At 42.0% G+C, this 14,878-nt stretch overlaps 1 protein-coding gene across 1 annotated transcript in view; it reads left to right on the top strand.

Moving 5' to 3' along the window:
• The window catches only part of AMOTL1 (angiomotin like 1), a 109,016-nt gene that overhangs the window by 20,120 nt on the left and 74,018 nt on the right, over positions 1-14,878 (top strand). The window contains exon 3 of the mRNA XM_067568086.1: positions 7,678-8,587. Coding sequence (XP_067424187.1) covers positions 7,678-8,587 — 910 coding nt within the window. The remainder of the gene's footprint in view (positions 1-7,677; positions 8,588-14,878) is intronic.

Raw genomic sequence — 14,878 nt, 5'->3', positions numbered from 1 at the left:
GCTTAAATAGCTTTCAAGTTTTATTTTATTGTGTATGGTCTGAGTTCTGGCCCTCTGCCAAACACGGATCTTTCAGCAACTGTTATCTGTTTGACACGCAAACTGGTGTACGTTTTCTGTGCCAATTAAATCTGACATTTTATTCAAACCGATGCACATGGAACATGAAACACCACTACAGTGAGAGACGATGCAGAGAGGGACGATTTTTGCTTGAGCTGGAGTTACTTGCGATTGGGACTGGTGAACCTGAGATCAGAATCTGGCTCTGCATGTGAACACTTCGGGAGATCATCCTGGTTGCCAAACTCTTGTGAGTGTATTTGCGAGTCTTGTGGCATTGATGTTTTACTTAAACCTCCGGCTCCTGGAGACAAGTGATTGGGTGAGAATTTCTGTTTTCATTGAAAAAGGAAGTTGCTAGCTCTCATGAATGCAGAGAAAAGCTTGAAAACATGATGCGAGTGCAGCCTGAAGGCTCAACAACCAGGCAGGTAAACAGAATCCCAAATTATTATTTAAAAAAAAAAAAATCTCATGATTTTAAGACAGTTCCATCATTTTGGGGGCCTGATTCATGATTTTTGAATATTTGGGGTTGGCAGTACAGGATGACAGTTTGTTTTCCTTGCTTACATTTTTCTGACGTGCTGCAGTATACAACTTATAGTCATAAAGCAAATCTAGGCTTGTTTTATGCAAAACTCCCACGGCTTAATTCAAAGGGAATTTTGTGTGTGTGAGGTAGGCAGGGGTTAGGTCGTTAAAACATTATTTTGTAGCAGAATATTATATAATCATGCTAGAAATGAAAATTCCATTCAACAGATATTTTTTTGGTCTATATCGGTATCAACACAAGTTCCAGAACAATTTACCCTGATAATCTGACCATCTTTTTTTGCCTTATATTCACCCAATTGAGTAATCTTTCCCTGCTGCTCTCTAAATATAGATATTCTGTTCAGCAGATCATGCCTAATTTGAATGATCAAATGGTGAATTCATTAACATTTCATGACAACTCTGCTTTCCTCTTCTCTGAGCACCAAAAAAAAAAAAAAAAAAAAAAGAGTTTGCATCTCAGTGTCTATGAAGGTATTGGGCCGAATTCTGTTCTGGGTTACACTCATTCAGCCCTACTGAGGGCAGTGGAATTGATTCAGGGAAAAGTCACTAATGACACTGAGAACAGAGTTTGGCTCATTGAAACCAAATGTCATTTAAAATGTGTGCAGTGTGTGCTATCAAATATTCAGTTATCCTTATCTTACTCTGAGTAATCAGGGGAAATTACTTTGTATCATCCTTGGCTGCTTGTCTCTCCTGCAAGACTACAGGCTTGCCAGCATGCTGTATGCTGCTCGTCATTTATTATTTATTTGATGACAACTCTGTGCTACAGACAGGGGAGAAGATGAAGGGCCTGATTCTCCACTAACTTACACTGATGTACATCAAAAGGACATCCGCCGACGTCCATGCTGCATAAGCATGAAACCAGTGGAAGTGGAGAATCAGGCTCGAGATCCCTGCTGTAAAGAATTTTTCAGCCTAGAAAGATAATATAGACAGGGAGTATTCAAACACAGGAGGGAGTAATGGAAAGTGCAAAAGGCAGAGTGAATGAGGGGCGCAGTTTAGCTCATGTCTTGGTAGTTCTGTGACTTTTGGATGTTTTTTTTTCTTTTTAGTCAAATAAATATTTTTACTCATTTAATTAGTAAATGCTCAGCTAGTTGATAAACACCAGTCTTAGGAGAGGACTGTTGTTGATGATAGGTCTCCTTGAAGAAGTGAGTCTTAAAGAGAAAGGAGGTATTTTTGCCTCATGTAGGGAGGGAAGACTTATAGGGCAGCATGGAAGCCTGCTCAGAACCAAGACCTAGAGAAGAACACAAAGGGGAAGGTGAGTCATGCAGTCTGAGAAGCACGTGGGGACAGGAGATGGAGTGGAAAGAGATAGGAGCAGATGGTAAGCCTAAGCCAGTTTGTGCAGAGCCTTAGAGGCAAGGAGAAGGAATTTAGTTTGCTGCAGATGGTGATGAGAAGCTGGTGATGGAGTCTGAACAGAGGCTGGACATGGTCTGAGCAGTGGGCAAGGGACATGAATTTTGTGGTTGCATTTTGGACTGATTGAAAGGAGGACTGAGGTGATCATTAGATAAGCCAGAAAGGAGGAGACTGCAGCAACGGAGGCAAGAGGCAATCAAGGCCTGGACATGGTGGGAGTGGAGAGAAGCAGGTGGACTTGGGAGTGGTTATAGAGGAAAACAGGCAGGATTAATGTCAGCGGTAATATTCAGGGGTGGAGTGGGAAGAGTCATGGATGATTTCAAGAATAGCTGGAAGAGAGTGGAGTTGACAGCAGTAGTAGAGAAGGGAGCAAAGATGAAGTGAGAGAGAGAGTTCTAAAAGGCAGCCAAGAATACATATTTGGCTGAAGGGGATAATGTAGGTAGATCTGGAAGCCATCAGCATGGTGGTGATTTAATTTGTGCTACTGGATGAGGTTTCTCAGGGGAAAGGTGCAGAGGGAGAAAAGAAAAGGCTCATGAACAGATCCCTGAAAGACTTTGACAGAAAGTGGGGAAGGGAAGGGAAAGTGGGGAAGGGACCCTGAAGAATCAGAAATAAGCAGAGAAACAAGAGAGATCAGGCATCTATCCAGGTATCTGCCTGGTAGGTCTTGCCCACATGCTCAGGGTCTAACTAATTGCCATATTTGTGGTTGGGAAGGAATTTTCCCTCAGGTCAGATTGGCAGTGGCTCTAGGGCTTTTTTTTTGCTTTCCTCTGCAGCATGGTGCACCGGTCACTTGCAAGTTTAGAGTAGTGTAAGTGGTGAATTCTCTGTAACTTGGAGTCTTTAAACCATGATTTGAGGACTTCAGTAATTTAGCCAGAGGTTAAGTGTCCATTTCAGGAGTGGGTGAGGTTCTGTGGCCTGCATTGTGCAGGGGGTCAGACTAGCTGGTCCATTCTGACCTTAAAGTCTACGGGTCTATGAAGCCTACAAGGGAGAGAGAGAGAGAGAGAGACAGAGAGCTCTGAGGAAGAGTGGGAAGTGATGAACCATTTTGAAGATTATAGATCAAGGAGCATGAGGATAGAGAGGAGGTCATGCAACTTGGCCAGGAAAGTTCACTGATGTCATTGGAAAGAGCTTTTTCAGTGGAACACAGCAGGCAGATGCTGATTGAAGAGGATTGGGGAGGGAGCTAGCAGAGAGGAAGACAGGTCAGAAGGATTAGACTGTGCATTCAAGGAGTTCAACAGTGAAGGGAAAGAGGAGAGGGGTAGTAATTGGATGCAAAATTCTTTGAGACTAGCAGTGACAATGGCATGCTTGACGGTTGGGGAAAAGGAGTTAGGTGATAGAGAATGCTTAAGGATGTGGGAGATGGAGGGAGCAAGGGAACTCATCAATCAGGAGGAACTGAGTCTAGGTAGTAGGTGGAATAGTGAGCTGAAGAGAGTAGAAGACATGCTTCTAATTTTTGTTAGCATTATGGCAGCCCTAAGAAATGTGAGCATTGTTATTCGTGATGTGGTTCTGTCTGTGCTCTAGCTAGATCTTCTTTTTTCCATATTAAGAACATCTGTACACACTGAGTCATGTTATCTCTACCTATGTGGTGGAGATGGTACTCTATGAAACAATTATGTTCTACATCAGATGTTCTACATCACTTATTCATGAGTTCACTGAACTTCCATGTAAAATGCTTCATGGACTTTAGCTTGTATTGATTGCTGCCTTTGGGATTGTTATATATATTTGGATTTCTCAACCCTGTCTTTCAATTATACAATCTCTATATTTACTTCCCATTCCTATTTTGTGGACATACCTTCAATTACGCTCTTGCCAAATTTTATAAGCTAAGCAGGATCAGGCCTTCTCAGTATTGGGATGGGAGACCTCAAACGCTAAACTGGTTTGGTGCAAGAATGGTACTGATGATTCAGTAGGTGACACTTGTTCTTCGGAACCAATGTACTATCTTGGTGTTGATGGTCTTGTGCTGTTTGAGTGACTGCCTTTCCGATGAGATGTAAGACCAAGGTTCAGGCCGCTTATGAAGATTCAACATCCCTTTCATTTCTTAAGAGCAGTGGTGTCAGCCTTGGGATTGTAGCCAAATTCTAATTTGGGCCCTGTCTAGACTAAGAAAAAGATTGCTTTTCTCAAGGGCGTTAGCTAAACCCAGCTGAAAACCCCTCTTAACACCAATGTAGACTCAGTTTAACTGTTTTATCTTGATTTTAGTAAATCATGTCAGATTAAAAAGGTAATTGATGCAGTGATGATGGAAATAAATTAGTAATCAAAATAATGTGATTTTATGAGTTTGTTACATACTCTGCCAGGGCTAGAAATTAATTCTTTCTGCCTTTGTGGGTGAGGGTTTCCCAGCTTTCCAATGATATAGAACAATAGTCTAGATTCCTGATGGTTCACAACATGGCAGACCTTCAGCAGTCATTGGTCCCTTAGTCTAACAGTGCTTTTGTGATATTGATCTAGACCTGAATATAGTAAATCCTGAACCGCAGAGCTGTGGAGCTTCCAGTGCTTAGTTTTGAACCTGCAGGGCCTCTTACAGCTGGAATTGCCTCCTGTGTTTGGTTCAAAGGACAGCTGTGCTTTCTTTTCTTTTACAGTTAAGTTTAAGGCATATTTTTTCCCGTGGTTTGTATAACTGAGCAGAACAGTTGTGTTGAATTATGGTGTAGTATAAACCTTCCTGGTACAGTAGAAAAAACAATGTTACATTGTATTGAAGCAATCAGCTGGGTGGCTGACCTTGGATACATTTTCCATACTAAAGGACCAATCCTGCAAGGTGCAGAACACTTCTTGAGAGATACTGAGTGCTCTCAGCTCCTAATGAAATCAATGGGAATTGAATATGTTCAGCACCTCACCAGAAAGCGCTCAGACCTGGCAGGAATGGGCCCTAAATCTGAAATGATGTGAATCAAAAAAGAACTATGGATGCTCCAGCAGAGCTACATTCAGCAACACTCAGAACATTATTCCAGCAGACTGCCAACATGAATCATGGCAGCAAGACTTTTCATTCATTCCATTCAATTCGGCTTATAGGCATTGACATTCCATTTTTCTTTCTTATAGGCCCCTTATCTGCTTGTTACATCCCCAGTAGCCCTGTCCAGATACTGGAAGACATTGGCTTTCTTTATCAGGATCATCAACTGTTTGCCAGCAGGCTTGATGTTTCTCTGTTAACAGCAGAGGCAGTCTGTGGTACTAAAAATAAAGCTGATAAGCAAGCAAGGACCCTTACACACCTGCCTGTAAAATTAACCCCAGTTCTTTTTCCTGTTAGTGACTCCTTGAAGAGAAGCTTAGAGTTTCTTCAGAATGGTCTGAAAAAACGTAAGCAAATTGTGGGCCAAATCTTGATTCCCATTAAAGTCAAGGGAAATTTTGCCATTTACTTTAATGGGAGATCTGGATTTTATCTTGTATCATTTTTCACCCAGTGCAACGTATCATGTTACACTGCAGTACTCAATTGCTCTTCACTGAACAGTGGGCAAGGGTGGCTCTCGTCTTAGGAAAAAGGACTGCAAGAATCCTATGAAAAACAAGCACAGACGTTTTGGTCCAAGTTTTCAAAAATAGGCAACTAAATTGTGTCCCCAAAATATAGAACTGAGGGTGCAAACGGATGACTGGCTAGACTGGTGCTGTAGTGAGACCGCTGCTATCTATGATAACTTGCTTTCTTTACCGTGACCTTGTCATTTGCCACCTTCTATGTGTTTATCTCATCCACATGTTGTGTATTGTCATAACCTAGATTGCGAATTCTTAGGGGAAGGAATACTTTTACAGTGTGTCAGCCTGATGGGGTCCTGATTATTGGCAGTGGCCTCTCGATGCTACGGTAATACAAATCAATAGTAATAGCAAGTGTAAATGCAAAATAGGCAACTATAGGGATGGATTGGGTAAATGCACACACCAATCTCCAGCTGTGAATGTAAATGGATGTTTTTGCATCTGCACATTTTGCAGGCTCACCTTACTGGCCTATTTTCAAAAAATTGGCCCTTGGTTATTGTGCAGATTTAAATGGAATTTATCCCTTGCGAAGTGTGAAAATGTTTTACATTTTAGTGATTTTTACATGTGTTCTCTCTGCACTCAAGCCCTGATTCAGCAAAGCACTTAAGCACGTGCGTAACTTTAAGCAGGTGAGTAGTCTCATTGACTTCAACTACATTGACATAGTGTGATCAAGCCACTTCCTGGCAGTGATTAGACGCTTCATAGGCAGATAATGTCCTCTGAAGGAACTTTGCAGAGTGTGTGGCATGTGGTGCCATGACTGTAGTGAAACAGCATGGTATCCACTCCCCCCTGGAAACCCTACAATCATCCTTAAGTCTTTGCCACAAAAATGTTAATGGAAGTGGCCTAGTTTCATAGCAGAGAGCTGACAGTTTTTCTTTTCTATCTGGCATCCAAATTATATGTAAGTGATCACACAGTGTGAGCAATAACAGACTAAACCTCAGGGAAGTACCAAATCTTGAAAGAACATTTGTTTTTTAATTACTTTCAAATGAAAAAAAATGTTTTAAGTACTTCTAAAAAACTCTTAGAAGAACTGAGAACAGCAGGCTTCAGAAATAACATTTCCAAGAATGACCTCAAAAACTGAACACAGAATGGTGCTTCCTCCTTGCCTAACAATTTGTGATGATTATAGCCAATTCTTGAGGACTTGATTCTAATCTCGTTTACACCCCTGTCACTCAGGAGTAACTTCACTGGTCTTGGTGGAGTTGCACCCTTGTGGAACTGGTGCATGGTAAGTGAGAGGGAAGCAAGCCCTGGTGAGATTGTGTAGATGGAATTATTGCTTTGCTACAGTCTAGGAAATTCAGCAGACTCTGGCTACATATTTCACTTTTTGCAGTTCATTAGTTGCAAATTGTTACCAGTAGCGAACTAGGTGAGTGGGTTCAAGTGTTGGAAAAGTGGGTTGGAATCAGTTCAGACAATAGTAAGTATTTTGCAGTTACTCACAGTCTGTGCAACCTTATTGAAGTTGATGAGTTTCACAGTCTGCAAATTAATGCAGTATTTGGCCCCACTCAAACACAGTACTTAGAGATTTGTGACGTTTCCTTAATGCCTATCCTCCTGTGGCTCAGGATATTGTGCCATCCTTTTTATTATCTATCTCATTTATGTAATATATCTTATCTAACCCACCTCTCTGTGGTATTTTTAAGGTGTCTGACACCTGGGAATCTAACTGCTAAAGTTCTGTGTAAGCAGACCTGATTCACATAGTATTGCATCTGTCACCCTATCATCTTGTTAGAACTAACACGTCAAAATTACTGGTTTTAGTATTAATTATGTAGAGATAGCATTATTAGAAATGAATCAAAATTACTGGACTAAGACAATTCCTGGCCAGATTCTGCCCTCAATTACACCTGTACAAAATCATTGTTTTCAATGGCATTTCAGAGTTTTCCCAAGGTATATACTGCATCTTTTGGTAAGGAGGAGAGGAAGAAGAGCACTTAGTGTAAAAGGATTAGATGATTTCTCAGCACATACAGGCCTTGAGTAATGCTGTGATTGGAAAACATAAATCCTGACTTTCTTCTGTTTTATATTTAGTTGAGGACCCTCTTTGCAACTTCCACCCTCCAAACTTCCTTGGGATCTCAGAGGTGGAAATGAGAGGTTCAGAGGATGTTGCAGCTGGAACAGTATTACAGCGATTGATCCAGGAGCAGCTGAGGTATGGCAATCCAAATGAGAACATGAATCTGCTGGCAATTCAGCACCAGGCCACAGGGAGCGCAGGACCATCCAACAGCACTACAAGCACACTTTCTTCCACAGAAAACCTCACACAAGAAGATCCACAAATGGTCCAGCAGTCAGCACGCCAGGAACCCCAGGGGCAAGAACATCAGGTGGACAATACTGTGATGGAGAAACAGTCCAGGGCCACTCAGCCTCATCAGAACAATGAAGAACTGCCGACTTATGAGGAGGCAAAGGCCCAGTCCCAGTTTTTTAGGGGCCAGCAGCCAGGTGCCGTTGGCCCAAGTTTTTACATTGCCGGCGTGTCCAGTCAGAAATCGAGAACCGAAGGGAGACCAACTGTGAATCGGGCCAACAGTGGGCAGGCTCATAAAGATGAAGCACTTAAAGAACTTAAGCAGGGTCATGTCCGATCTCTAAGCGAGAGGATAATGCAGCTGTCCTTGGAGAGAAATGGTGCTAAGCAACACCCCCCTACCTCAGGGAGCAACAAAGGGTTCAAAACTGGAGGAGCCCCACCCTCTCAGCCTTCTGGCAAAGGAATGGACCCCAGAGGTCCCCCGCCCGAGTACCCCTACAAAGCCAAACAAGTGGTGTCACCAATTAGCAAGCCTCAGGAACACGGGCTGTTTTATAATGACCAACACTCGGGGATGATGCAGGAGATTCTCAAACCCTCCTACCCTGCTCCGCTGCCAGCAAGAACGGAAGCAGCGGTTGTCAGATACCAGCCTCCCCCGGAATATGGTGTGACAAGGTAATTCTGCTTTGTGAGGCCTTTGAGGGCCTTGCTTTTGTAAATACTCTTTGGCCTTGACCTTTTTTTTATTGACATTGTTGATGCTTTTAGGTAAACAAGCCTACTACTCTCCTAACCCAGCTTCTTAGCTTTGAGGGTGAACTTCATCAGCTCCCTAAGACTAGAAAACTGAGTGGGTTCATCTGCGGGCATTTTTCCCCATTAAACAATTCAAACTAAGGAATCAGATTGCACCCGACTTTCCCACAGGGCTGACATATGCTGTGTGGGTCATAAATAACTGTCTTCTGAATGCACAAGTGAAAGTACAGTTGTGCAAAATGTTGATAATGTATATGGCCCTGATCCTGTGCCCATTAACATCAATGGAAAAACTCCAGTTGACTTGTGTGGATTCTGGTCCTATATAAACAAATATCATATGGATCTGATTCTCATTACACGAGAGCCATTTTACACCACTAGCCATGCAAAAGAGCCTTAAAATGGATGTAAATATAATTGACTCCCATTTCAAGGCCCTTTACGCTGCCAGAATGGAGTAAAGTGCCCTTAGTGTAAATGGGAATCAAGCCCCATAATTATAACACTGATGATATATTTAAATACAGTGGACCTGATTCTCTTTCAGTTACAGCAGCATAAATCTGGATTAACTCCAGAAGTCAGAGGAGTTACTTTGGATTTTCACTGCTGTAACCAAGAGCAGAATCAGGTCCAATGTTCTGATAATCTCTGAGCTCTAAAATTCTTCAAAAACAAATATTGTATTGAAAAGTACTTCAGTATCTCAATTCCTATTAATTTCATTTTAGGCATAAACCTAAAAGTATCTGAATATATTTATATAATTGAATTATAATAGAAAAAACATCAATTAAGGATGTAATTCTCCATTACTAATCTAATACCAAGCTGTACAGGGAGGGTACAGATGTTCCCATTTTAATGTAGGTTGTTCAAAGCAACAAAGCTGTAAATCACTGCCATAGGTAGCTAGAGGCGCCATGCAGTTTGTAACGCTTATTATGGTTCAGTTTCTAAATTCAAAGACACAGTGCTACCCTTGTTAAACCCTATTTGTCAATTGTTTATGGTTCACAAGTAAGAAAAAATTGCTTTGGGCTGAGGTTTGGCCTAAAAAATTTTAGTCCAGGAGTATTAAAAAAAAATAAAATGCTGTCTTGGCTCTTTTTAAATGTGAACGTGGGGGGGCGGAAACAATCAAGCCAAACTCTGCGAGGTAATGAGTTACTGGCTTATTTCAGGCCCACCTCATGGAGTGTGAATTTCATTCAGAGGGTGAAATTCTGCCTTGTGCAAAGGAGCCTATGCACCACTTGTGCCACACTTAAATCCTCACAAGTGGGTTTAGGCAGCGCATAGTCACTTGTGCTGACCCCCTGCACAAGGGTGAGTTTCCCTCAAAGTGTATAAAAAGTCATCTTAAAATGTTACCTTCTGTGGACTGAATCTTGAGAGCTATTGGAAACCAGCTGAGCATCACAGCTCCCACTGAATTCGCATACTCCAGTCTGAAGGTAGAGATTGGCCTCGTATATGCCTTAAACAATGAGGCTTCTACTATTCCTCAGAGAATTAGCCCGTAGTCGACTGGACCACGCTGTTAGGACATTTTCCTGATATATCTAACCTCTGTTTCACCCCATGACTCTTAGCAATTCCTCCTTGGTCTCCCTGAACAACATCTCTCCACCCTCCTTGGATTTGGAAGACTAAACAATCCACGTATTTGATGGTGTGTCAATATTTTCCACATTAAAAGTTGTCTAATTAGATATTTATTTATTGACCTTGAAGCTCCTTAAACTTTAACTCTCAATGCTGAGTTCCTCTCCTTTCCTCAGCACTGGCTCAAGGTGAAGCCGGAGTACGGTCTGAATTCCCAGGCCCTGCTCTGCATGTCTGATCGTTTTTGTTTTTTTTTGAAAGCATTAAATCAGAACATGAAGGTTTCATTATTGTGAGTGTCTGAAATACTGTAGGCAACATGTTTGTTTGCAGAATGAGGGCAGGTAAAGACGATTGCTCATTCACATGGTGCAATGGTTGTACAAATTGATTAAATAAACTCTGATCCCGCCAGATGGGGGTGCTCAGGACCAGGACCTTGCTGCTTTATTTGCAAGCACCAGCCTTCACCGATGGCCTGTTGGCCTTCCCTTAAGCACGTTTAGACTTGGGAACATTATTTGAATTCCACTAGCTAAACATGTGTTTTGAATACCAGCATTAGCTATCTGGAGTTTGTGTAATTTTTCATCTGAAAATTATGCTTTCAAGAGCCAAGTGAAAATCCCTGTTTATGCTAAGAAACAGCAATATGAGAGTGGGAAATGCAAGATAATGGGGTCACGTTCAGGTTATATTCTCAGGAAGCGTAACGGGATTCCAGCTGTGATTCATTATGTTAACAAACACTGCAGACACCAAATGGATTAATCTCCACATAAAAGGAAGATGTCTTGATTTTTATAGCTCATGAAAAATGCTGATTCAATAACCAAGGAGCTTGTTCTGCTGAGTCTATTTAAATATTCCTTGGGCAAGGACCTGTGTACTATGCAGCTGAGCTTACTCCTGTTTGTGTGACAGAGCTGTATTGAATTATTTCAAAGTGGGAATGATATAGTGAGATTAATTGATTGTGAAATCGTTTGGGCCCAGTTTGTGAACCCCTTATTGCTCACCAGTGAGCAGGTACTTTCACTAGTAATCCCATTGACTTCAATGAGACTGCTTATTTGGGAATATAAAAATGGCCATACTGGGTCAGACCAATGGTCCATCTAGACCAGACTCCTATCTTCCAACAGTGGCAAATGCCAGATGCTTCAGAGGGAATGAACAGAACAGGGCAGTTATCAAGTGATCCACCCCAATCCAGTCCCACCATCTGGCAGTCAGAGGCTTAGGGATACCCAGAGCATGGGGTTGCATCTCTGACCATCTTGGCTAATAACCATTGATGGACCTATCCTCCATGAACTCCGCTAATTCTTTTTTGAACCCAGTTATATTTTTTACCTTCACAACATTCCCTGCTAACAAGTTCCACTGATCGATGGTGCATTAGTGAAAAAGTACTTCCTTATGTTTGTTTTAAACCTGCTGTCTATTAACTTCATGGGTGACCCCTGGTTCTTGTATTATATGAAGGGGTAAATAACACTTCTCTATTCACTTTCTCCACACCATTCATTTTATAGACCTCTATCATATCCCCCTTAGTCATCTCTTTTCTAAACTGAACTGTCCTGGTCTTTTTAACCTCGCCTCATATGAATCATAATCCTTCCATAATCCATCCTTCATTCCATAATAATTTTTGTTGCCCTTCTCTGTACCTTTTCCAATCCTAATATATCTCTTTTGAAATGGTGAGACCAGAATTGTACTCAGTATTCAAGGTGTGAGCATATCATCATTTTATGTAGTGGAATTATATTTTCTGTCTTATTATCTATCCCTTTTCTAACGGTTCCTAACATTCTGTTAGTTTTTTGACTGCCGCTGCACGCTGAGCAGATGTTTCCTGGTTTCATCTATATAATATATCTGAGTTTTTCTGGGGTTTATTTTCTGGATGTACGTTCCTATTGGCAATGTTTAAGCAATCACCATCTCTGTCAGTGGCAGACAGTTGCTCAGGCACAGTTTGAATAACTTTATTCTTTTATCTGGATTTGTTACAGTTTATTTGCTTTTATGTATGGACTGTGCATGTTGTTCTTTTTGGTACTTCTGACACAGCTCCCCTTTGAAATGGCAATTTATAGTCTGCTTGGCAGCAGGAGAAACATTTAAAATAAGGATACAGCCTTTGGCTGATGTGACACTGGTTTGGGAAACACCACTCTTTGGGCCATTTCACCTTCCATGTCTTTTGTTGAAGTCTTTATTGACATAGTGATGTCCCACAGCTCAGGATTATTTAAGATCAGCCTCGTCAGCAAACGGCTGGGTGTTTCCAACCACACGCCAGGCAGTTCTCCAAACCATCGTCCAGATTTGTTCCAAATTGACAGTGCTGGCTTAGCTTCTTCAGTTGTGCCACATCCACACTGGTGGGCTTGGCAGGCGGCTGATTCCACTTATGGATCTGGAAATGTTCTGCCAGGATAAAAGGTCTCAGTGACAAACGCCTTTGTAAAGTGGCTGCAATCTTTGTATAGCTCATCTCTATCAGCTTCTCTGTCACTGTGAATGTATGCAATGCTGTGTGTATAAGTTTTATTTCCCATAGGTCTCAGAAGAGAATGCTATCTTTGTGTTATATGCTGCACCATTAGCATCAAGAAACTGCTGTAGTCTTTCAATGCATGATTCTCAGTCCTCAGGATTCATCATAGGGAATAATTTTATTTCTAGACCCACAATGATCTTGATTAAAATAAAGCGTCAGACAGGTGCTCCTCACCTCAATTTGTTCATTGTTTGTGGAGTGTTAGCATAGATTGATTATCTAGACATCCCATCCTTTTCACTAATTTGTGGCATTGGAACATGCAGTTGAGGACAGTCCTGAACAAACTACATTAATAGCAAACAAAAGCAATACAGAAGAACATCCGCTAACTTGTTACATCTAACCACTATTAAGGTGGCATGGTATTACACCAAATGCGTAATGTGGTGGAGATGTGTTCCTGAGTCTCTGCTGTTGCCCAGAGCTTTGCCAAGCAGAAGAATGAAATTAATTTGATTCTGGTGTGATATAAAGCTGCTATTCAGAACCTTGGGGCAGTTGTTAAACTGACAAGAGCCATGTCAGCTTTATCTGTGGTGGCTCAGAAAAACTGTAGGCATTGGCATCTGTAGAGATATGCATGGGGAGAAGGACTTCAATAAAAGAGCTCATGTTTCCAAAGAAAAGCTTGAAAATATGAATTCTAAAGGCTCTAAAAACAGAAGGCAAACAAAAAGAACCCAGCCTGTATTGCTGTTCAACAATCTCATGATTTTTAAGCCAATCTCATGATGTTTTGTTTGTGACTCATGATTTTTGAACGCTTGAGGTTGGCCACGTTATAATAAACTTTAATAAGTCTTCCTTGACTTCCTTCTCTTTCCTTGAGGCTGACTACAAGAGAGTAACCATTTTAGCAATGTGACTTTGCTGACTTTCCTTAAGTGCTTTGGTTTGATTATTGAGTCATGAATTATACAGGTCAGAAAGGATCACCGTGATCATCTATTCTGACCTTTTGCATAGAACTTCCCTGATTTAATTCCTGTTTGAACTAAAGCACACCTCTTAGAAAGCATCTAATGTTGATTTAAAAATGCTAGTGATGGAGGAACCATCACAACCTTTTAGTAAGTTGTTCCTTGCTGTTTAAAAATATATGCCTTATTTCTAGTCCGAGTTGGTCTAGCTTTATTTCCCAGCCATTGAATCTTGTTACACCTTTGTCTGCCGGATTGAAGAGCCCTCTCCTATCAAATGTCTGTTCCCCATTTAGGAACTTGTAGACTGTGATCAAGTCAGCACTTAACCTTCTTTTAGATAGATGGTTCCCAATCAGGGGGTCGTGAGCCAGTTTTGGGAGGGCTGCGGGGCACTGCAGCTGAAGCATGGCATCCCAAGCCCCAGCGCCATGGCAGGGCTGAAACCAGGAGCGGAGTTGCGGGCATTCCTGAGCCCCAGCGCCCCCCACGGGGCTGAATCCAGAGCCCCAATGCCCCTCAGGTCTGAAGCCCCAAGCTTCCCCCACTTGGAGCCCCGATCCCCGAGTTCCCCCTCCACGGCTGAAACCTCAAACCCTGAATAACGAAAGCCCCAAGGCCCCCTCCACACCCGGTGGCTAAAGCTAGAAGCCCTAAGGACCCACCCCCTGCTGGGCTCTGGAGTTTTTATAGCATGTTGGGGGGGCTCAGAAAGAAAAAGGTTGAGAACCCCTCTGTTAGATCAGCTTAAGTAGGTGAGCTCTTGAATTTATCACTACAGGGCATGGTTTCCAATCCTTTAATCATTCTCATGGTCGACTTCAGACCCCCCTTCAGTTTTTCAACATACATGTTGATGTGTGAATAGTTCTAGTAGCAGTCACATCAGTGCCAAATACAGAGGCATTATCCTCTCTCTACTCCTACTCAATATTCCTTTGTTTGCACATCCACGGATCACATTCGCCCATTTGGCCACACCATCACACTAGGAGAGCTCAAGGTCAGCAGATTTTCACTGTGGCCCCCAATTTTTTTCAGAGTCACTGCAGAATCTAGGATAGAGTCACTATCCTGTAACTGGCCTACATTCTTTGG

Source organism: Emydura macquarii, unplaced genomic scaffold, assembly GCF_026122565.2.
Source record: "Emydura macquarii macquarii isolate MOO-44397 ecotype Brisbane River unplaced genomic scaffold, CSIRO-AGI_Emac_v2 contig_318, whole genome shotgun sequence".
NCBI classification, from domain to species: domain Eukaryota; kingdom Metazoa; phylum Chordata; order Testudines; family Chelidae; genus Emydura; species Emydura macquarii.
Note: the sequence above shows the minus strand (reverse complement) of the source record. Positions and strands in the feature narration are given on the sequence as shown.